Source organism: Plecotus auritus (genome assembly GCF_963455305.1).
Source record: "Plecotus auritus genome assembly, chromosome: 9".
In the NCBI taxonomy this organism is placed as follows: Eukaryota; Metazoa; Chordata; class Mammalia; order Chiroptera; family Vespertilionidae; genus Plecotus; species Plecotus auritus.
In genome coordinates this window covers 283,304-304,472 of record NC_137783.1, presented here as the reverse complement: position 1 = coordinate 304,472, position 21,169 = coordinate 283,304, and the positions used below count along the sequence as shown (strand labels likewise).

At 46.9% G+C, this 21,169-nt stretch overlaps 1 protein-coding gene across 3 annotated transcripts in view; it reads right to left on the bottom strand.

Moving 5' to 3' along the window:
- Nucleotides 1-20,428, bottom strand: part of WDR11 (WD repeat domain 11) — a 44,786-nt gene extending 24,358 nt beyond the window's left edge. For 2 of the 3 annotated variants that reach the window (XM_080640493.1, XM_080640492.1), the window contains exons 1-12: nucleotides 20,252-20,427; nucleotides 18,956-19,067; nucleotides 18,181-18,334; nucleotides 17,031-17,204; nucleotides 15,058-15,244; nucleotides 12,093-12,258; nucleotides 11,563-11,677; nucleotides 10,129-10,324; nucleotides 9,773-9,876; nucleotides 5,519-5,695; nucleotides 4,630-4,714; nucleotides 103-209 (exon numbers count right to left, since the gene is read on the bottom strand). In XM_080640493.1, the coding sequence (XP_080496619.1) occupies nucleotides 103-209; nucleotides 4,630-4,714; nucleotides 5,519-5,695; nucleotides 9,773-9,876; nucleotides 10,129-10,324; nucleotides 11,563-11,677; nucleotides 12,093-12,258; nucleotides 15,058-15,244; nucleotides 17,031-17,204; nucleotides 18,181-18,334; nucleotides 18,956-19,067; nucleotides 20,252-20,337 (1,663 nt within the window). In that variant the 5' untranslated portion in view covers nucleotides 20,338-20,427. Of the gene's footprint in view, nucleotides 1-102; nucleotides 210-4,629; nucleotides 4,715-5,518; nucleotides 5,696-9,772; nucleotides 9,877-10,128; nucleotides 10,325-11,562; nucleotides 11,678-12,092; nucleotides 12,259-15,057; nucleotides 15,245-17,030; nucleotides 17,205-18,180; nucleotides 18,335-18,955; nucleotides 19,068-20,251 lie in introns of all 3 variants that reach the window. The other variant, XR_013958998.1, reaches the window with a different exon arrangement.
- Between the last annotated feature and the right edge of the window lie 741 nt (nucleotides 20,429-21,169).

Genomic DNA, 21,169 nt, shown 5'->3' with positions numbered 1-21,169 from the left:
AAGGGCAATGGCTCTGACCAACATGACCAGCCGTCGGCACCTGCAACAGGCCCAGTGCACACACCTATGGGAAGGTCACACACCAGTGGGAAGGTCACACACCTGTGGGAAGGTCAACCAGCTGAAGCTCGTTCCTCACCAGTCCCATATTGTTCGGTGTTGAGGTAGCAAAAGAAAGGAAGCCAGTCAAACTTGTCCACTCAATACCCCTAGAATGAGAAATTAAAGATTAATCTAATACCTTTTCTGTTTGAAAAAGTTATTTGACAAGTAAGCTTTTCCCAAGACCTAAATTATACAAGTTAATTAAGAAGTAATATTAATATAATCTCTTATTTGAGCCTAAATTACCATATATTTAGTTAAAACTTTATCTCTAAATACTGACAAGACAGTTTGGTTATCGGCATCGGTAGCAGCAATAAAATAACTTAAAATCCGGTAAAGGAGTCACGCTGCAGTGGTTTCTGGGAATGCCTCTGCTTAAAAACAAGTGGTATAGAAATATTCTGAGCAGACTGCTTGAAGTTGAGTCCACTTAGGAATTTTATCAAGTTTTATCAACATTCTTGGTTAGGAAGCATAAATTCCCGAAGCAAACAACACACACTGAGCCGTGATGTCTGGAAGAGGCCTCCCCACTCGTTAAATGCAAACCACACCTCCGGTGAACACAATGTAACTTGGTTAAATACCACTGGGAAAGTCCCTTTGTCTCCTGTTTCTCTTTCTCCTAGCGTGTAACATCTTCATTAAGTTTTCTCCTCAGACTGAACGAGAGGAGAATCAGTTTGGGCTCATTCTGCTCTTAAGTCTGAGGGCTTCCATCAGACGGAAACCTCAGGGCACGCGCTCCAAGCCTCACTGCTGGCGTCTGAACTGCTTGGCTCCGCACAGGAAGGCCACTGTCACTGGACACTCACAATTCCAGCCTGCCAGTTCTCCACTCCGTGTTTATAAAAATACACCTGCCGAGTACCCGGGACATGCTAGTGGGTGTGCTAGGCCCTGGGAACGCGGCTTGAATGAGGAAGATACAACCGCTGCCCTCCGGAGCTTCTGATGCAGCAGGAGCGGTCACACGGTCACTCTATGTCCCCTGGGAGCAGGAGAGTGCTGCCGAGCTCAGCAGGAGTGGTCAGTCCCTCGGGGCAGGCGAGGCTTCCAGGACCATACAGCTGAGACCCAGAGGGCGCACAGGGTTGTGCCTGGAAGCCTGCACCACCGATGGGACGAGGGGACGAGGGGACGAGGGGACGAGGGGACGAGGGGACGAGGGGACGGGGCAGCTGGCTGAGAAACGGTGCTAGGCCTAGACGTACTCTCTCTCTCTGAAGGGAGGTGCGTCTCACCAGGCACACGACACGCTTGCACCGGTGGTAAGTTCCTCAGGTTACATGCGTGAGGTTGAGAAAAGCCTCGCATTCTGTCTTATGTTAGTGCCACACATATTCAAGGAGTGCTTGCTTACAGGATGTCCCAGGGTTCAGACATAACCGAACGGGGCGGCTGTTATTTGATTTTATTTGATTCTAGCACCGGGCATGCTGCCTTTGACCCAATTCCAGCGATAGCTGGTATATCCATCCCACACCTACTGACCAACTGCAGAGCAAGAAAATCAGGTGGGGCCTCAGAGTAGATGAGACGAGGGGATTATTTCTCAAAAGAAAAGAATGAAATCTCTTGCCAGACACACTAAACACCCCCCGGTGCTTGCTCGGAGGATTAGAAACTGTTGCTTAGGTCACACTGTGCACTGAGCCTCACACACAGTGGGAGAGCAGCAGCTCACTCTCCAACTCCAGCCAGGCTTGTTCTGTAGGGTCCCTAACTACTGAGCAATGTAACCTTATTGGTGGGCGTCTGGGGTTCTGACCCCTAAGGTTTCCAGGTGGGTCTGCGGACCCCCACTGGGGATGGATGCCACCCTTTACTTCTAACTGTGGGTGCTGGGGGAGCACACACTTCCGGACAGGCCCTAAAGTTCTGGGATTATATAAAACGAACGTCTGCCAATTTATTGAAAGGCAAAACAGAGATCATTTTACTTTCCACAAATCACTCCATTTCCTCAAAACAACACTGAGCCAGTCAACGTTCTGATACCCACAGAAACTACTGTTCTAACGATTTCTGACACTGAAAATAATACCGGGCTAGCGATACATATAAAAGCCTAAGCGACCTTTGCGACCGGTTGCCATGATGTGCACTGACCACCAGGGGGTAGACGCTCAATGCAGGAGCTGCCCCCTGGTGGTCAGTGTGCTCCCACAGCCAACCTCCCCCGGCCAACCCAGATCAGCCCCAATCGTGGGCCAGGCCGAGGAACCCCACCCGTGCACGAATTCGTGCACCGGGCCTCTAGTATTATAAATCTAGTCTACTGGACAAAGACACAAGCTAATAATCTAAGAGAACCGGCATGTATCCACTTTACCTACTTCCAGGAATCTTCCCACAGATCATGAGCCGCACCTGTCTGTTTGCAGGCACAGAAGCTGCCCAATACCTACTTGTAAAGGTAACGGGTTAAAACACCGTGGCTTTCAAAGACCACACAAAGGCAATTTGCAGCTGGACGATCCCTGGCCGTGAGCGTGCCTGAGATGCAAGTGCTTAAGACTAAGTGGTTTTAAACAACACATTTAGCAGGGGGAAGAAAAACTTTCTAAAAGTTGGCCTTTAATTTGCATGTGAATATCCAGAGTGTACTGGGTTGATTGCTAATAAGTTTGGCGGTTTTTATAACACGCTGTGAGATTTTCATAATGGCTTTTAGTTATGATACTACAATTGCATTAATTGAAGCACAGGACAGCAGGATGTTAGCATCTTCTGGGTACCATCTCTGAATATAGAAGGTGAATTATCTTCAAAATGGCAACTAGGAGGGAGAATCCATATGAAACAGGGTGCAGATCTGTGTATCCTTCGCACCAGCCGGTGTGAGGCGTGTACCCCTAGAGTTGTCTGGAATCCCAGGTAACGGTTTCTAAGCACTTTCAGCATCACTCAGTAATAAGTATTACCATAGCAGCTGTAAGTTACGGACTGACCGACATCTAGGACCCAGCGGAGCCAGGAGAACAAATCTGACGTTGAGAAGTGAGCAGCTCACTGGAACTAGCTACTGCCTTCATTCACAACGTCGGTGCTCAGAAAGCTCGATTTTCCGGAAGCCTGGACCAGAGTCCTAGCCTGGATCCTGGCTCAGTCAAATTTTCACCTTACTGTCAAAACGTTTCCTGCTCACCCGGGTGCACAGCACACACCATCCATCCCTAGGAGGCCTCCCTGATTCCATCCACCGCCTCACCGTGACCTGGGAAGGACAGGCCTCCTGCCTGGAGCTGAGGGGCAGTTCAATGGAAGGAATGCCTGCAGCGTGTGAGCACCTAACCCGAGAGCAAGCGCTGGGCAAGTGCAGAGTCTGGCTGCTGGTGCTGCCATCAGAGGGAAGGGTGGAGGCCGGTCAGAGGAGCTGTCAGCAGCAGGGACTCCTGAAGAGGAGGAGGAGAGGCCAGCTTTTGGAGATAATCCTGCCCCTCAGCACGTACAGGGAGACACTGAAGGGGCAGCACAGGGTGGACAGGCACCCGGCTGTGCCACGAAGCACTGCACCGGGGAGGAGGCGGCCACGTAAACTGCTCAGGAACATCCATCCCCATCAGCAGCTCGGACACTCGAAGGGCTGACCCAGCCGTGGGCAAACTACGGCCCGCGGGCCGGATCCGGCTGTTCTATCCGGTTCTCTTGCTCTCCCCTCCGCTCCTTTACTTTGAATTTATATTAGCTCACACAAACACTCCATCCATGCTTTTGTTCCGGCCCTCCGGTCCAGTTTAAGAACCCATGGTGGCCCTCGAGTCAGAAAGTTTGCCCACCCCTGGGCTAACCTCTGCCCCTTCAGACACTGCGTTTACTCAGAATAACGTACTCTGTAAGGGTTCACTAAGAATTATAACACCTGCGTGGACCCGTACTTATAATGCACAGAGGACAGAAAATGGCCTTTCTCTATTCTTTTGTTATAATATCATCAACAATACTGGCAATTTAATGACTTTATGTTAGACAGTCCATCCTTGCTCGGGCAGAAAAGGGAAACAGCCACCCAATCAGCAGAGCCAGGCCATGAGGAGAGAAATAAGAGGCAGGCACCCCCTGTCACTTTGTCCCCCTCCCTCATGTCTGCACGCTCACAAGAAGATCGCACATGGAAATTTTACAATGCTAGCGTTTGGTCCGTTTCTCATGGCGCTTAAACAAAAACATAAATGAGATTAATTATTAAAATGACCTATTCAAATTTCCACCGACAGCCCTACATTAAGGGATCTCTGTAGCAATGAAAACCGGCTGGATGACCCGGACAAGGAAACCCAGTGATTTCCGGTAAGAAAATAGCCCGGCCCTCAGGAGAGACAGTCAGTCCCAGCGACAGACGCGAGGAGCGGCTCCCTGGGCGATGCCCTTCACGGAGAAGGCGGCCATCGGCGCTCATGCTCGCTGAGCGAGCCACTGGCCGCGATTACTGACCGCGCGAAGCTCTCGGTGGCATAACCACACTGCAGAGCGCCCGTGCAGAGCCTGGGTGTGCCGTCGGTGACACAGGACGCTCACCTGACTTCACACGAGTGGATGCTCAGCTCCTTGTGCAGCAGCCCGCTGGTCAGGTGGTACACCAGGACGGAGCCGTTACCTGTACCTGTACAAACGGGAGAGCACTGACCTAGCGGGAGTTCCAGATCTTTCCAACAGGAGTCTTTTCTCAAGATTTCAATCATTTACAACATTTCTCTTTTATAAAAGGGACCAAAGCTATGTGGTAAAAAAATTAAAATTCTCTGTCTTCCTTCCTGTCAAAAATGGGCCTGATCTTGTGTGCTCTGAAATCTTACTGAACCTTAAAATTCAAATCACTTTCAGAAGATAGTAATGAAAAAAATGGGGGAAAAAATATTGCCAAATAGCAATATTCAAATGAACCATTAGTACTCACATGTCAGCCATTCAGCTGACATACTAGCATAACTTAGACATACCAGCAACAAAATAAATGTGGTCAGGTTTTCATTTTAGAAAAAAAAACACAAAAACACAAATCACATGTTCATTGACCTGGGGAGAAAGCCAGAGGCCAACAAATCACAGCTTTAAAAAACCAATTTCACCTAGCCTCTTCCTCTTTCTTCTCAAAGATAAACAAGGATTTTCCAGTAACTAGCAAAGTTAAAAGTCTTATAAAACATGCATGATGAATTAAAGACAGACAGGTCCTTGCCCTGGCCGGTGTGGCTCAGTGGGTTGGGCATTATCCCCTGCACCAGAGGGTTGCAGGTTCAATTCCTGGTCAGGACACACACCCGGGATGCAGGCTCCATACCCATGCAGGAGGCAGCGATCCATGTTTGCCTCTTAAAATCAATGTTTCTCTCTCTCTCTCTCTCCCGCTCTCTAAAAATCCATAAAAATGTCTTAATAAACAAACAAAAACAGGTCCGATACTCACCCACAGCAAGCAATGGCTGATACATCTTGATGTTCTTTGTGGTCAACGGGGGGCACATACGGACGGTAAACGGCGGCGCGGGCAGTCCTGAAATCAGTCCCGTGAGCAGGAATTTGAGGTGCACTTCCTGCAGAGTGGAGCCTTTGGGGTGCTCTTCCCCAGCGATTGCGCTTTGCCCTGATTGGTAATCAACAGCAATACGTCCATTACAATGTGTGTGGTAATCAACAGCAATACGTCCATTACAATGTGTGCGGTAATCAACAGCAATACGTCCATTACAACGTGTGCGGTAATCAACAGCAATACGTCCATTACAACGTGTGCGGTCTTCAGTGGAAACGCCCGGAGGCCCAGAGGGCACACTCGGGTCGGAAGGTGAGCTGTGCACCGCGGGCTGAAGTCGACGGCGGCCCTGCCCGTGGCTGTGGGCCTTGCCGTGCACTGCCTGGCGCCTCGAGGCAGATACTCCGGGGCATGCTTCCAGAATGCAACCCGTCGCCTAAGAAACACTGCTTCAGCCAAAGCTTCTGGCGTTAGGGCACCACAGACAAGTCACGGGCAGCTGGTTAGAGGGCAGTTACCGTGGAGGGACTCAGTCAGTGACTTGGTTAGAGGGCAGTTACCGTGGAGGGACTCAGTCAGTGACTTGGTAAGAGGGCAGTTACCGTGGAGGGACTCTCCGTCAGTGACTTGGTTAGAGGACAGTTACCGTGGAGGGACTCCCGGTCAGTGACTTGGTAAGAGGACAGTTACCGTGGAGGGACTCTCCGTCAGTGACTTGGTTAGAGGACAGTTACCGTGGAGGGACTCCCAGTCAGTGACTTGGTTAGAGGACAGTTACCGTGGAGGGACTCTCCGTCAGTGACTTGGTTAGAGGACAGTTACCGTGGAGGGACTCTCCGTCAGTGACTTGGTTAGAGGACAGTTACCGTGGAGGGACTCTCCGTCAGTGACTTGGTTAGAGGACAGTTACCGTGGAGGGACTCCCCGTCAGTGACTTGGTTAGAGGACAGTTACCGTGGAGGGACTCTCCGTCAGTGACTTGGTTAGAGGACAGTTACCGTGGAGGGACTCTCCGTCAGTGACTTGGTTAGAGGACAGTTACCGTGGAGGGACTCCCAGTCAGTGACTTGGTTAGAGGACAGTTACCGTGGAGGGACTCTCCGTCAGTGACTTGGTTAGAGGACAGTTACCGTGGAGGGACTCCCAGTCAGTGACTTGGTTAGAGGACAGTTACCGTGGAGGGACTCTCCGTCAGTGACTTGGTTAGAGGACAGTTACCGTGGAGGGACTCTCCGTCAGTGACTTGGTTAGAGGACAGTTACCGTGGAGGGACTCTCCGTCAGTGACTTGGTTAGAGGACAGTTACCGTGGAGGGACTCCCCGTCAGTGACTTGGTTAGAGGACAGTTACCGTGGAGGGACTCTCCGTCAGTGACTTGGTTAGAGGACAGTTACCGTGGAGGGACTCCCAGTCAGTGACTTGGTTAGAGGGCAGTTACCGTGGAGGGACTCTCAGTCAGTGACTTGGTAAGAGGACAGTTACCGTGGAGGGACTCTCAGTCAGTGACTTGGTAAGAGGACAGTTACCGTGGAGGGACTCCCAGTCAGTGACTTGGTAAGAGGGCAGTTACCGTGGAGGGACTCTCAGTCAGTGACTTGGTTAGAGGGCAGTTACCGTGGAGGGACTCAGTCAGTGACTTGGTTAGAGGACAGTTACCGTGGAGGGACTCAGTCAGTGACTTGGTTAGAGGGCAGTTACCGTGGAGGGACTCAGTCAGTGACTTGGTAAGAGGACAGTTACCGTGGAGGGACTCAGTCAGTGACTTGGTAAGAGGCACCCAGAGTCAGTAATCTCACACAACAGGTTCAAGAACTCACATGGATTTCTAGTAAGAAATCTTACAAAGTGGAAGCTTTACAATTAAATCCATTAATGTTCATATATAAAAGGTATATTACATATAACCTGTAACGGCCAAGTGCTAGGTATTAAACGGCATAACTTTCAGATATAACATTCACACTTAGGAAACCAAGTCTCAAACTAAAAAGATGACTCCAATAAAAACGAGTGTAACAAATATGAAGACTACAAAACCATACTGTTTACTAACAAGGGTAAACAAACTTTCTTCCTATAGACCACTGCTGATGACTGGATTAAAATGTCAAAAATACTACAGTAAAGAATATGTGAGTGCACACATGAATACACACATGCATATACTGTTTAACACGATAAGCGCCCAGCCTGTTTTGTCTTCCTGACGGAAAGCACAGTGTCAGTCACCGGTGAATGACAGGGCGCTTACGTGTTAAGGGAAATATGTAAATACTAGGAGTGTGTGCTAGGACTCTGAGTATAATCTTTCGAAGCTATGAAGTTCTTTTAATAACAAGTTGTTTTAAAATCCGTAAGATACACAGAAAAAAAATGGCCATCAATTTAATGCAAATAAAGTGATCCCTCAGGATCAGTCCTACAATTAGTACCAGTCTTTGGTTACAAAAGACGGATCTAAAGGAGTGGGAAGTTCACAGGCAACTACACGCTCACCACCCCCAGCATCATGCAGCGACTCCCGAGAACTGCCACACGTCTGTGCAAACACCTTCCACAGCAGCAACTCACCGGCAGGGCAGGGCAGGGCAGGGCAGGGCAGGGCAGGGCAGGGCAGGGCAGGGCAGGCCTTAATAAGCAGCAGCCTTTACCCAACAAATAGAAATCAGGCCTCTGTGTTTAACTGAACTGCTTTCAATTATCATTAAGTACATAGTGAATTTCAAATTAAAAGTTTAGTTAAAAGTTTTAATTAAAATGTTTTCAAGTAACCAAGATTTAATACTTTTAAATCAACTAACTACACTGTCAAGAACTAGTGCACACTCTATACCCTTTTGTCTCCTGAACATGTAACTTGTAGATACTTAAACAGCATAAAATCCCAAGGTCTTTCATATTACCAATTAGTTCTGTGCATGTGTGTGTTCGTAATTCTTTTCAATTTAGTGTTTTTATCAAGCGCAGACAAGATCAATTAACCCAGAAAATTGTGTTACTGATAAAATGCACTTTGCAGAACGAGTATGTGTACAAACCTCCTCATGTGGACTTATGCCTGGAGGTAAGAGGGAGAATTTGAGATACGAAAGCGTCCCTGAGCAAAAGGACGTGACATCTTCAGGAGCCATGAGAAAGCCGAGGCTGAGGGTCAGGTCCTGCCTGCGGTCACAGAGCAGCAGCCAGGACCGGAGGCCTTGGCCAAGGAGCAGGCTCCAGACCAGGTGAACAGGTTCGCATTTGGCTCTCCCACTTACTGGTTGTGTGGTTCTAAGAAAGTTTTTAAAATCTCTCGGGGTCTCAGTTCCCACAAACAAAATGGAAATAACATCACGTACCCACAGAGCATTTAGCACAGCACTTAACCTGATGCTGAGCAACCAATAAATGTCATCTCTGATTGAAAAGGTTAATGAGTGCCAGCTGCTGTGGCTCAGTGGTAGAGCATCAACCTATGAACCAGGAGGTCAAGGTCCAATTTCCCATCAGGGCACATGCCCAGGTTGTGAGCTTGATCCCCCGTAGGGGGCGTGCAGGAGGCAGCGGATCAATGATTCTCTTATCACTGATGTTGCTCTCCCTTCATCCCTCTCCCTTCCTCTCCGAAATCAATAAAAAAAAATACATAAAAAAGATTAATAAGGTAATGCACTTTTCTTGCATATCATCTATCAAGCATTTCAACAAAACAACCTACTAAATAATAGCGATTTTCAATTACATTATGGAAGAACAAATAATGATACAGAAAATCCTTTATAAGCCACAGCTACAATTTTAAAAGAATTAGACATCAAAATGGCTTGGCATACAGTATTTATAATTGCTAGTTGTATAACATCTGAAATCACAAATCTTCACTCTTCGTTTAATTTATACTGGCCCTGGGATAATGGAATAAGTCGGAAGCAATATTTTAACTGCAAGTAAGTATTTGGAAGTAAGGCTCACCAGCATGGAAACAAGACAACGGGTGTCTACAGTTAAGATAATTGCCTCCACTCCTTCCCCGCTCGTTATTACTCCTCCCGTCCGTGTCCCTGTGCGTCTGGATGCACAGAGCTCTGGCTCTCTACGTTGCCGTTTTCTCGAGTATTAACTTGGCCTTTTTAACTGCAAACCCTGAGGCTATTAACTTTGCCCTTTGGAAAGAACCCATAGCATGAAAGTCAGGGAACAGAAGCTCACCGATCATGTTATCCAGGGAGAGGTCGGGGAGTTGATGCTGCAGCGCCCCCACCGGAGCCCCACAGAAAGACAGGGGGGCGTACAGAGGCGACGCACCAGGGCCACTGCAAGGACACCATGATTAGCTGGTTCACATCCTTAAAGTCTGCATCACATGACAGCAACATACACCACGCATTTCAGATCACGGCATTCAACTTTTCTCACCCACAAGTGAAACATCTCCAGCAGGTTTACACAAAGTCTTAATTATCATTTTAAAATATCTTTAAAAGTCCCTGCTATTTTTATATGGTTCTGGCAATTAAAAAGAGAAGAAACAGAAAACCAAGGAACAGCCCTACTGACTGACTGACCTGCTCCGCGCACTGCGACTGCAAACGGCAGACTTCAGCTCCCAGATCATGACCCGGCCGTCGCTCACCACGAGGGCCGCCGCGTTCTCGTTGACGGGGCAGCACACCATGCTGAAGGGGCGGACGGTTTTCGTCACGCGGATGGCGTCGCACTGGCTGCGTAAGTCGTAGGTGAGCTCCTGGACCGGATCTGCATCTGAGCACAGAGGTGCCTTCTTGTCAATGTGAGGAAGCAACCACATCACCATCACTCGTATTCCCTTTAATTCAAATAAAACCTCCACTAAGAAGGTTACCAGTCCTTCACCAATGAAAAGTCTGTCAAGAATGGCTTCTCGTTCAACAATTTCATCTGAATATATAGATAATTACCTTATTGATTGTCTACACCAAGTTTCATCTCCAAAATGACAATTATAATCAAGACAGCTTGTTTTTTTGCCCTAGCCAGGGGTGGGCAAACTTTTTGACTCGAGGGCCACCATGGGTTCTTAAACTGGACTGGAGGGCCGGAACAAAAGCATGGATGGAGTGTTTGTGTGAACTAATATAAATTCAAAGTAAAGGAGCGGAGGGGAGAGCAAGAGAACCGGATAGAACAGCCGGATCCGGCCCGCGGGCCGTAGTTTGCCCACGGCTGCTAGCCGGTGTGGCTCCGTGGATAGAGCATTGGCCTGTAGACTGAAGGGACCCAGGTTCAATTCTGGTTAAGGGCACATGCCCGGGTTGCGGGCTCGATCCCCAGTAGGGGGCGTGCAGGAGGCAGCCAATCCATAATTCTCTATCATTGATGTTTCTATCTCCCTCTCCCTTCCTCTCTGAAATCAATAAAAAAAAATACTTTTTTAAAAAAAAAAAAGATAGCCTGTTTTTAATGTTTCTAAAATAAAGAAAAGGCTCTGAACGGTGATATATGATTACATCATGAACAGTGCACTACAGACCATCCTAATTTACATGTCTGCAATAAGCCTGCAGATAACTGTACTTCACAAAAGATGTGAACGTCACTTCATGACTAGTACGTGGTACATGACTCCACAAAACAGAATTGTTCTTCTCCAGGGTAAGACTGAGACGGACACGGAACGACAGAGCCTTACTTACCTATCACTGTGCAGGGAAATTCCTGAAGCAGAGGAGAGGTCAAGGAGTAATAAACGTGCACACAAGTTGGGCTTGTGCTAAAGAAAAATTCATAAAACATCCCAACTACTCGGCCCCTGGAAGCCTTCAAGGAGTGACAACCGGTTGCTCCTTGCGGTACGTAGGGGGCACTGTTGCAACACCAGGAGAAGTTCTAGGCCTCACACTGTAACACATTCTGCTTTCTCAAGGCCAGCATTCTCGTTAACTCTAAGGTTTGGCTGGTACTTGCTTTACACAATAATTCTGGAAAAAAGTAATTAACATTACTGTGAGACAGAAACTCACCTGGTTCCTCATTTGAAGTGGTGAAAATACTATTATAAGATCTTCGAACACGTAAAGTTATGCAACCATTCTCATGTAGGCAAAATAAACCATCTCGTTGAAAGCAGGGTATTACCTTTAAACAGATGATTCATTTATTTTTTAAAACAAAATAAATTAAAGAGTATATACTGTGGAATTCATAAGTTCATATGTAGAGAATATAGGCTAAAAGAAAAAAAACAAACACAAAAATATACTACACAGTTCCCAAGTTTTAAAACTAAATGAACATTTAAAAAATCCATTTATAATCATAAAAAATTTGTCTTTATCCATGTAACTTAAATAGTTCAGTAAATATCTCCAGATCAGTCAGAAGAATTTCTAGGATACATCAAGTCATCAAAAGTGTAAACAAATGAGAAATGTACAATAACACTGTTAATTTTTCATGAACAGAAAAGAGCGAGTCGAACTAAGGCCCTCTGTATGGTTACACTCTTCCCCTACAACCGACTTCTCGGGAGGCAACGATCAACCGCCGATACCTGCAGAAACGGGACGCCCGTGCGCTCTATGGCAATCACGCCCACTGTCTGGTTCACCTCGAGGTCCAGGATTAGAATCTCGCGGGGATAGAGCAACAACATGTGGTTCCTTTTGGAAGGCAGATGGGCCAGCTGCAGGCAGTCGTTGAGGGTCATGAACTCAGCACTGAAAAAAATCAGAGAAATGAGTCAAAGATTTATTCATATCAGGCAAAGCTAATAAAGAATTGCATTTTGTACTTTCCACATAAAACTGTCAATGAGAGCCCTAGCCGGTTTGGCTCAGTGGATGGAGCGTCGGCCTGTGGACTGAAGGGTCCCAGGTTCAATCCCAGTCAAGGGCGCATGCTCAGGTTGTGGGCTGCATCCCCAGTAGGGGGCATGCAGGAGGCAACCAATCAATGGTTCTCTCTCATCATTGATGTTTCTATCTCTCTCTCCCTCTCCCTTCCTCTCTGAAATTAATACAAATATATTTTTTTAAAAAACTGTCAATGAGAATGTACAACTGTTTATGAAATGACCAACAGAGGCGAGTACCTAAATCTTAAACCTCCACTACGTGCCAAAACCCAAATCATGACAATAATATTGTATAGGCCAGTGGTCGGCAAACTCATTACTCAACAGAGCCAAATATCAACAGGACAACGATTGAAATTTCTTTTAAGAGCCAAATTTTTTAAACTTAAACTTCTTCTAACACCACTTCTTCAAAATAGACTTGCCCAGGCCGTGGTATCTTGTATCTTGTGGAAGAGCCACACTCAAGGGGCCAAAGAGCCGCATGTGGCTCGTGAGCCGCAGTTTGCTGACCACTGGTATACGCTGAGTGAGATGTGTTTCTAAATATTTAAAAATATAAAGTAGTAAGAGTAAGTCTATGATATAAGATGACAGGTTAAGTCTATGATATACTAGGCATTCATAGGACAGTAGTGTTATTTTTACTGGCAACTAGAAGTATTAACAGATGCTGAAATCAAGACTCAGGGTAAAACAAAACGTTAGAGGAACAAGGGACGCTGGACCAGGAGTCAGCAGACTGTGTGCGGCCTTGGGCAGGTCACTTCCTCTACGCTGTCTTCATTTCCTTCTTAAAGAAAATGTATTTATTGATTTCAGAGAGGAAGGGAGAGGGAGGGATAGAAACATCAACGATGAGACAGAATCATTGATAGGCTGCCTCCTGCACACCCCCTACCGGGGATCGAGCCCACAACCTGGGCTCCGACCAGGAATCAAACCTTGATCTCCTGGCTCATCGGTCAACACTCAACCACTGAGCCACACCAGCCGGGATTCTTTTCCTTTTAAGCTGCCTGAAATCTTTTTTGAAACCAAGTAGGGCAATTTACTCATTTATCATAGCATTTTCTTCTGTGTAAATAAAATATACACAACTCCATGAGGATTGTAAAAGATTGGTAAAGAGCCTCAAAAAAGCATTTTAGTAATCTGTGATTATTGCTTACACTTAATCATAACCTTTTTATAATAAATATATTTCAATAGGAATAGGCATACAGTTATATTCTATTTTCTACATAATAATACTATTAAAAGGTTTTGAAATTTAAAATGAAGTTAGAGGACTAGAGAGAGGAATGTGGACTGCATTACACTCCTGGCTCTGCCATTTCCTGTTTGGGTGAGTTGAGTAACACTTAAAACAATGTGCGACACAATTTCCTCATTTATAACATGGGACCAGTACTTCTGCCCAGGATTGTAGCAAGATTAAAATATAATAATGTATGTGAAAACCCAAAGCACTTCTATTTGAAGGTATTCATAATTCATTTCCCCTAAACTCAAGGTGAACATGATTCATATGAGAAAAAATGTAATATATATAAATCATAATGTATAAAACTACTCAGGCCACAAAATAATTATTTCTTTATGAGACAGAATCAATGAAAAATAAATATAAAGTTCTCATGAGCTATTTAAGGAGCTGTCTTAAATTATTTTGGCACAGGGTGGGGGGTAAATTAGTGAACTTAACCAGCCTGTAGCTTAATATGTAAAAATGATATTTACATATAAATTAAAAATGTATTTGTAGAGCAATTTGTATTTTACCATATATTTTTCAGGTAATTACCACAAAGTTCAGATAGAATAATCTTAGCATATTAGAAGTAAAGGCTCTTTTAAAATAAATGCCCAAAAAACTGCCAAGGCCATAAAAACGGAAGTATAATCATGGCTCTAGGAGAAAGCAGAAATCTATTTCTAATGCATAAAACTAGTTACGTAAGACGAACTCCTATTCAGTTGCAGTTTCTGACATGAACAATAATAGCTAGGATTTACCAAGAGAACGCTCATGAAGTATCAACCACTGTGCTAAGTACTTAAGTTACTGCATCTATGAACCCTCACAGCACCCCTGGGAAATCGCTCTGAAGACCAGGTTAGAGATTGGGAGGGTAAAGTCTGAGCAAGAAGGAAGACTTTTCTGAGTCAGATAGCTACCATGTCCTCTAGAATCCTGGCCCTTCACCAGTCTGAGAAACATCTTTACGTGCATAAGAAAAACACCCCTATTTTACAGCTCAAGGAATTGCACAGCATTTAAAGTCAGGAAAATTTATTTAAAATAAAAGCCAGATTTTGTCCTCAAATTTCAAATATATCCAATAGCCACAATGTTAGAACGTTCATTCAGTATTTCAAGTGTAATTATCGGAAGCCAAAACTGTGAATCAGTAAAAAGTCAGCGGGGGTCGGGGGGGCATTTAGCACAGTGAGTGGACACCAAGGAGCCACGTTACATGCTGAGTCTCCTCTCAGGGGAGGAGACAAGAAGAACATTTTTCCTCTTAAAAATTCAAAGGTGGAAAGGAGGAAGGGTGAGCTGAAGAAAATCAATCACAGTACAAGTTCAAAGCGGATTTTTCCCAGAACAGACGATAAACAGATGGATGTTGTTGTCAGCTTCACACCTTTAACTTACCTGGGTTTCTCCTGCGTGATTAAGATTTTGACTTTATTAAGAGCCTTCTTAGCCCCCGAGGCAGCGGCCAGCTTGCTGTGAGCTGGGCTAGAGTGCGGGCTGGATATGTAGACTTTTTTCCCAGGGCCCGAGGGGGGCTTGGATGGGGAGAAGTCTGAGATGAACACAATACCCTCGCTGGTGAGTACTGTATGGAGAGAAGCAAACCCGATTCAAGTTTAATCAAGTTTAGCATAGTTTTCTCCAATGTGATTTTGAGAGCAAGGTAACGATAATTTTAACAATACAGAACTGGCAGTGTTTGCAGTCATAACGTAACGGGACTGTTCTCCAAGTTGTAGTGAAACAGGTGGCCCGTTACGATTCATCTGAGGCCTCCAAGCTCAGCATTCTAAATTAATGTTTTCTATTAAAAAGATACCAGAGCCCTAGCCATTTCGGCTCAGTGGATAGAGCGTCGGCCTGTGGACTGAAGGGTCCCGAGTTCGATTCTGGTCAAGGGCACATGCCTGAGTTTCGGGCTCCATCCCTAGTAGGGGGCATGCAGGAGGCAGCCGGTCAATGATTCTCTCATCATTGATGTTACTATCTCTCTCTCCCTCTCTGAAATCAATAAAAATATATTTAAAAAAACAGATACCAGAAGGTTCCTGGCAGAAAAAAACAAATGTCTGTTCTTTCAAATAATTCAGAGCATGGACTTCCATTAAAAACCTTCCCTCATTATATCCTATAACTGCAACATCTAAATAGTTTTCTGAATATAAAATCACAAAAATCCCATATATACAGGGTGTCCCCCCAAAAAGTATACACACAATGTAGATTCTATTACATTTCAAAAATGAAATGTATTTTAATAAACACTGCCTTTATAATTATTCCAAGTGTGTACACACTTTTTGGGGACACCCTGTATATATGAGGCCCTGCCTATCACACTTAGCTAGGTTCAGATATTCGACTTGATGATATAAATTTATGATTATCATGAACTACTCAGTCTAAATATATGTCTTTTTCTTCTTGATCCCCAGATGGAATCTTGGGATGTCTAGGGTTCTTTTTCTCTGTGGATCCAGAGTGAAGGTAGAATACCAACAGTGGCTTACATCCAACACCACTGGCCCACTCTCCACCCCCTCTCCTTTGTTCCCTTTATCCTGTTCCACTTTGTTATGCCACCTATAACCTCTTAATACACCAGACGTTACTAACTCGTTATGCTCCGAGGTTAGACCTGACTCCCTCTCACTAGAATGCCAACTTGATGAGGGCGGGAGTCCTTGCCTTGTCTCACAGATATATTCTAGGCCCCAGCACACGCCTCCCGTACAGTAAAAGCTCAAGAAACACCTGTTGGATAATTGGGTAAAAAATGTTTTCTAAATAATTCAGTCATAAAAATATCTAAAAACAAAACCTAATTTCTCCTGTTTTACGTTGCACGTTGGTAAAAGCAACTTCTGCAGGAAAAATCTCCCTGGGGCTTCCTCTGTTCCCTGCATGCATCTGGTCATGGCACCGGTTAGAACAATGTTTTTTAAAAAAGGAAGGACTGATTTTGGCCAGATTAAATGAAACCCTTAGCTCAGATTCTTTAAATGTTCCAGAAAAAAACAAGTTTAATTAAATTTGAGTTAGTACAACACAGCGACTCTCTCTCTCTCTCTCTCTCTCTCTCTCTCTCTCTGGCTAACCTAATTCTCTTCACAAATTCAACAAGTGGAGTCCAGCTGCTGAATCAAACGTCTAAGTATCAAAACACCTGCCGACGCTATGGGTTAATAAGGCAGCGCCTGCATCAGCAGCGGCCGGTTATGACTCACGTCTGTAGGAGGAGCTCGGAGGTGTGTCTTCCCCCTCTGCTCAGCCGCTTGGACAGTGTGGATGCAGAGCGTGTGTGACTTACGTATACAGTGTGACGACATTGTAAACACCTCAACTCGCCTCCACAAGACACCATCACTCACAAGTTAAATGGGAGGCATCAAAAGGGTCGAAAGAAAAGGAAAGGATGTTGTCCGCGTAGCTCTTCTTCCAGAGTTTGGTGCCGGTGTCCGCGTTCCAGAGCACAATGTAGTTTGGCGGGTGGATGGCGAGCAGCAAGTCTCGGGAGGCATCTTGGCTCCATAACCACTGAACGTCTGCAAGACCAGAGCAGGGCAGAGCTCAGTGATCACCCACCTCAGAATCCCTGGATCCTGACCGCCCTGGATAGTTAGTAGCGTGGTGTTTTTGTTAACATGATCCTTAAACTCTTAACTATCCTCCCACTGAGTGCTGCACAGATGTGTCTGTGTGTCCAGACTGCAGAGGAAAGTTCATTTTATATAAAAATCAGGTGTGTGGGCATTAGCATCTCAAGGTCAAAATTGGCAAGTAATCTGAAACATTACCTCAAAGAAAATACAGGACTATTTGCAGAAATCAACACTTAAAACTTTATGTCAAAGACTGTCCCCGGCATGATCTCTGCTGCCAGGGTTTTTCTAATGTTTTTGTGGAATTATTTAATGGGGCTTTGCAGTTTCACCTGCAAAGTTTTCACAACAACAAACAGGATAAAGATCTAGCTCAGTACCTAGTACATAGGAAGTACTCAATAAATATTTTTTAAACTGTCATTTTAAAAAATTCACTCATTCAAAACAGCCCATCGGTCAAAGCCTTGAGTTCACAGAATACTCTTGTTGGTTTTAAGACAGCAAGTAAACAAGCAAACAAATTATCTACATAAAAATGAAAATAAAATTTTGATCATCTCTATTAATGGAAAGTAAGCACCGAGGGCTAATACAAAATAGCAGTTTGGCCAAGTTTACTTATCCTATAGCTTAATTTACAAGATTGTTTTTCGCAGCTTAATTTTTCTCATCAGGCTTGACGGAGGCAGATGTTGAAATGAATGCGTTTTACCAAAACTCAAATCAGCTGAGATTTGAGGAAATAGGCCCAGAAGTATATTAATAAGGATAAAAAAGAACAGCTAGCTTCAGACCCGGAGACCAGGCTAAACACCATCGAGAGCTAAGTGGGAAGTGGTGAGATTAAATGAATGGGGGGAAACACACTCAGAGAAAGTGTATGAATATGCAAAGAGCAAGCGCAGCCTTCCCTCACCCTGGATGGGCTTGGCATGCTCTTGGATCTCACACTGAGCCACGCCTGCTGCTACATCCCAGACGATGATTTTCCCATTGACGTCAGCAGAAGCGAGGCGCAAGGAGTACGGTGAGCCGACGTTATGGTGATAGTTCTCTCGGGCCCACTTAACCTAGCACCAAGAAGAAAGCGGGTCAAGCAAACACCTGCGCTGGATGGAATTAAACATGTGCATCCCGACCTTCAGCCGTGTGCACGCTGCTTCCCTGGGTGTGTGTTCGTCCTCTTTCCCGCCCTGCTCCTCCCCAAATTTGTTATGTGCCTACCTACAGTTTACAGGGCCCTGAAACTAAGACTTCTGCGATCCTCCAGATCCCTACCACTAGGTCATATGTAGCCCCTTTGTCTCCCCGCGGTGCATTATGCACATCTCACTCATCACACTGTATTCGTGTTTTCCTTCTTCCTTGCTAGACAATGAATTGTATGAAGGTTTCCATCTCTCTCTCCTTGGTACATGCTAAGTGCTCAAAACTAATAATGAATGAGTGGTCCGGCAAATGACAGCACCGGTGTTTTCCATCAGCTTTAAAATGACCCAAGAACCAGCATTCCATAGCTCATCCTGGAATGACATTAAGTCAGATGCATGGAAGCATTAGGTTAACCCCAAATAGATTATTATAGTTCAAAGCTGTCCAACACTGACCCGTATGACTTAATGAGAGTGTAGCGATATTTAACACGTCAGAACAGACAACAGGTTGCAGGGCCGAAGTGGAAGGGGACTTACCTTGACAACATCAGCTTTATGCTTTTCTAACACTTGAAGGGTCTGGGCAGTGCTGGAATCGATCACCACCACGAGGCAATGACAACCGTACGCAATTAAGCCTTGCCAGCCCCTAACAAAACAGTAAGGCGGAAACTGAGGTGAAGCAGGGCAAGAGGCGTCCTACATAAACGACACATAACCAACAGGTATTAATTACCATCAGTGACATTATGTAAGCCCAAAGGTCAGCCTTTTACATGATCGCATCTAAATAAAATGTTTGGCGAAGCTCAACAAATGCTTGTGGGAATTCGTGTTTCACTGGGGTAAAAAGGCTCTAGGACAGTGGTCGGCAAACTGCGGCTCGCGAGCCACCTGCGGCTCTTGGGCCCCTTGAGTGTGGCTCTTCCACAAAATACCACGGCCTGGGCGAGTCTATTTTGAAGAAGTGGCGTTAGAAGAAGTTTAAAAAATGTGGCTCTCAAAAGAAATGTACATCGTTGTACTGTTGGTATTTGGCTCTGTGGACGAAGGAGTTTGCCGACCACTGGGCTAGGAGACGTGCACACAGAGCCGTGAGGAAGAATAAAGCAGCTCCTGTCCTCTGTCCTGGAGACCATGCTCCTTCTCTCTTCTTCCTCCACTTGGAACCCTCAGCATCCGCCAAGCGCCGGGGGCCCGGTGGCGTGCCGTCTGCCACGAATCCCGGTCCTTCCCACCAGGTAACAAGACAAAGGCGGACGGGAGGCCGCAGCCCTCTGGCCAAAGTCCCCAGCAACCTCCGCCACGGAAGCCCGCGGTCCACCAGTCTAACTGCCCGCTGTCAGAGCCGCAGCGCTTTTACAGTAAAAAGGGAACAGGAAGTGAAGGGCAGGTGCGAGGACAGGTGCCTGGCCCGGGGTGGCGCTCGGCGGAACGAATAAAGGAAGGTCAGGGGCAGGGACAAGAGTGAAGGGAAGGGCGGACTTGGGGGAGAGCGGTGGGGCAGGTCAGCGGAGGGAGACACCTGGGGGAGGGAGACACCTGGGGGAGGGGGGGGCAGAGGAAAATGGGGTGTTTCCGGCAGGTGTGGGGACAGAGAAACAAAGATGCGAGAAAGGACGGGGCAAATACAGGTGCCCACGGCAAGCGCCCACATGAGGCATTTACTACGTTTAGAGCAACAACAATCCAGCGCGGAAGAGAACATCTCCATGATGGGAGGGCGGCACCCCTTCTAAGGCGAGGCCAAACGAATCGGGGTGACACCTCGGGCTGTCCCCTTCCCTCAAACTCCTGGCCGCAACCGGCGGCCTGGGGGCCCGGTGCCCTCACCAGTCCACCGCCGCCTTGTTGTGGGCGTTGAGGGCCCCGGTGAGGGTGCGGGCCGACACCTTGAAATTCACCGTGAGCGGCAACATCGCCGCTGCAGACCTGGCGCTCGGGCCGACCGGCAATCCGGAAGCGGGGCCTCTGCGTTTCCGCTCCCAACACAGTCCGGGCGGCTCCGTGGGCGTCGCCACTTGGTTCCGCAGGATCCAAGGTTCCACTGGCCCTGAATATCCCTGACCTTGTTCCGCCACTCCCGGTTCCGCCTCCGTGAGGGTTCCGCCTCCGTGAGGGTTCCGCCTCCGTGAGGGTTCCGCCTCCTTCGGGTTCCGCCTCCGTGAGGGTTCCGCCTCCGTGAGGGTTCCGCCTCCGTGAGGGTTCCGCCTCCTTCGGGTTCCGCCTCCTTCGGGTTCCGCCTCCTTCGGGTTCCGCAGCCCTGAGGGTCCCACCGCTGGGTTTAGGCTGGGATGTGCCTGGGAAGAAGGGTGCTCCGCCCAAGTCACGTCCGTTTTCTCCAGTGGGAGGCTGCCTGGCCTCCGTATCCTGCTGGAAATCGTGAAAAGAAGCGCCAAACAGGCCCGGTTCGCCTTTCTGCCTTTGGCCGGTCACTTCCGGGCAACACCAGGGCCAGGGCCGCTGCAGGCCTGGGGGAGCGAGCAGGACGGTAGGTCCCAGAGGACGTGAGTGGACGGGTTCAGGGGATGCAGTGGAGAAAGCGAATTAGATTAACGGCTCGTGCCAGGACCGGTTTGGCTCAGTGGATAGAGCGTCGGCCTGCGGACTGAAGGTTCCAGGTTCGATTCCGGTCAAGGGCATGTACCTTGGTTGCGGGCACATCCCCAGTAGGAGGTGTGCAGGAGGCAGCTGATCGATGTTTCTCTCTCATCGATGTTTCTAACTCTCTCTCCCTCTCCCTTCCTCTCT